General features: G+C 33.7%; 1 protein-coding gene across 1 annotated transcript; it reads left to right on the plus strand.

Moving 5' to 3' along the window:
- The first annotated feature begins 654 nt into the window (after positions 1-654).
- On the plus strand, positions 655-1,738 carry LOC137821968 (uncharacterized protein At1g76070). The gene has a single exon (XM_068626793.2). The coding sequence runs from the start codon at positions 741-743 to the stop codon at positions 1,530-1,532; it is 792 nt and encodes a 263-aa protein (XP_068482894.1). The 5' UTR covers positions 655-740; the 3' UTR covers positions 1,533-1,738.
- The last annotated feature ends 379 nt before the right edge of the window (positions 1,739-2,117 follow it).

Below are 2,117 nucleotides of genomic sequence, written 5' to 3' on the forward strand. Positions count from 1 at the left end.
GAATCATCAATAGCAAGTATCAAGTAAAACTCCTTCAACTTATTCTAAATGAGTGTTGTCCCTTTTCGTTGAAAATGTTGATTGAGAGGGAAAATTAAGAAATGAAAATCACTCCTTACCAAAAATCAAGTTATTTCAACTATGACTAAAATAACATCTTTCTAAATAACATGACAGTTAATAAACTTTATAGGTAATATCAACATTACTTACCTTACTTACCTCGTCAAACCTCAATTACTAAAAACATGTTTAATTATTTGATAAAATTTCAACAATATATATCACTTAATTAAATCTACACTTGTAAATATTGAGTTGACCATCAATAACACATTGTCTATTTCTAGGAATTAAAAATAATATTTTTGCAAAATTTAATTCCTATAAAATAAAAAATTTAATTAAAAAATTATCCTCAGTTTGGGGTTATAAAAACATACTTATGTGACTTACGTTTCTTAGCCTAAACAAACAGCTGTTTTTTATTTGCCGAGTCACATTACTGGTTTTGTTTGACCAAACCCTTTCTCAGTTACCCACCTTTCTTGACACAATCAATCATTAATAAACTAATAAAAAAAGAGTAATAAGAAGTTCCACCCTTATCCTTCGTCAACAATTCAAGGTAGTATATAAATAGAGTCCATGGATTAAAACAAAACACAAAACACAGAATACCAAATATCAAAATCCAACTCCTTGAGCTTCTGGTGATCTTTCTTTCACAAACTGTGGTTATGGAGAAACAACTAAAACTTAGGAACAAAATCTTGAAGGCACTACCAAAAGCAGTTGCAGCAGTGACCATGACATTTCAAAACCCTCCGTTCAGCCCAGGAAGGGACCATAAATCAAAACCTATGGTGTCCATGATACCCCATGAAGCTAGAAGAAAAACCCACGATAGAAACGGCATCAATGGAATTTATTCTCAGGAACCCACTTCACCGAAAATCTCCTGCATGGGACAGATCAAGCACAAGAAGAAACAGATAAAAAAAGCCAAGACTAAGAGCGTGATGACCAGGCCAAAAGAAGCCACGAACGTTGCTCGCAACAAATCATCGTCTGCTTCAAGAGACGCAGAGGTAAAGAAGCACGCTTCAACGTTTCAAAAGATGTTGCTATTCCACGCGGCGAAGCCGAAATCTGAGGGAAGGAAATCCAATGCTTCTGCTCCGGGAGATATTAGTGATGGGAATCATGCTCTCGGTGACGCAGCACGTGCACCGCACGTGAGTCAGGTGAGAAGGTTTTCAAGTGGACGTGACGCTCTTGCTAGTTTTGATTGGAAGGTGGCTCAGGTGGCGCCAGATGAAGCGGAGATTGATTACTATTCCGATGATTACAGAGTGGAGAGTAGTGATGGTGAAGAAGAGGAGGAAGAGGTTATGATCCCTTTTTCAGCACCCATTTTGGTGGGTGGTGGAGTTGGTGTGCTTAATTTGAAGCCACGGAAAGAAATTAACCTGTGGAAGAGAAGAACCATGGCTCCACCTATGCCTCTTCAATTGCACGGGACAAACTGATTGATTTCCTCGTCACAACAATGAATGAAGATTGATTTGTTCTTTCCATTTTTTTTAGCGGCTCTGTTTTGGCATTCAAACACTTTGTGTGAAGATAAATAGTTAGTTACAGCCAAATAATGTAATTGGCAGAGGTTGTGGTAGACAAAGTATATGCAGTGTACAAATATATGGCATCAAAATTTATGATATTTACTCCAATCCAATCTAAAGTATCTCAAGTATAGATGTAACGTTATAATGTTACCAAACTAATCATTTTTCAATATTTTTATTAATTAGTGAATTTTAAGTTTAACTCAATCTCATGCACTTATAAAGTAAAATTTATACCCACTTATATAGATACTATAAAAGACTCATATAAAAGATACTATAAAAAAAACTCTAATCTTTATAGGATTTCAACAATTTTTTTTATAAACTATTCTACAATTCCTTTTAATGATAAAGTATTACATTTTAATGATGTAAATAAATTAAATAAAATTGAAATAAAATAATGATATTATATATATATATATATAATTGTTGGATAAATGAATAAATAAAATATGGAAGTGTCATCCTTAATATTGATTAAGG

This window comes from Phaseolus vulgaris, chromosome 9 (genome assembly GCF_051622355.1).
Source record: "Phaseolus vulgaris cultivar YP4 chromosome 9, ASM5162235v1, whole genome shotgun sequence".
NCBI classification, from domain to species: Eukaryota; Viridiplantae; Streptophyta; class Magnoliopsida; order Fabales; family Fabaceae; genus Phaseolus; species Phaseolus vulgaris.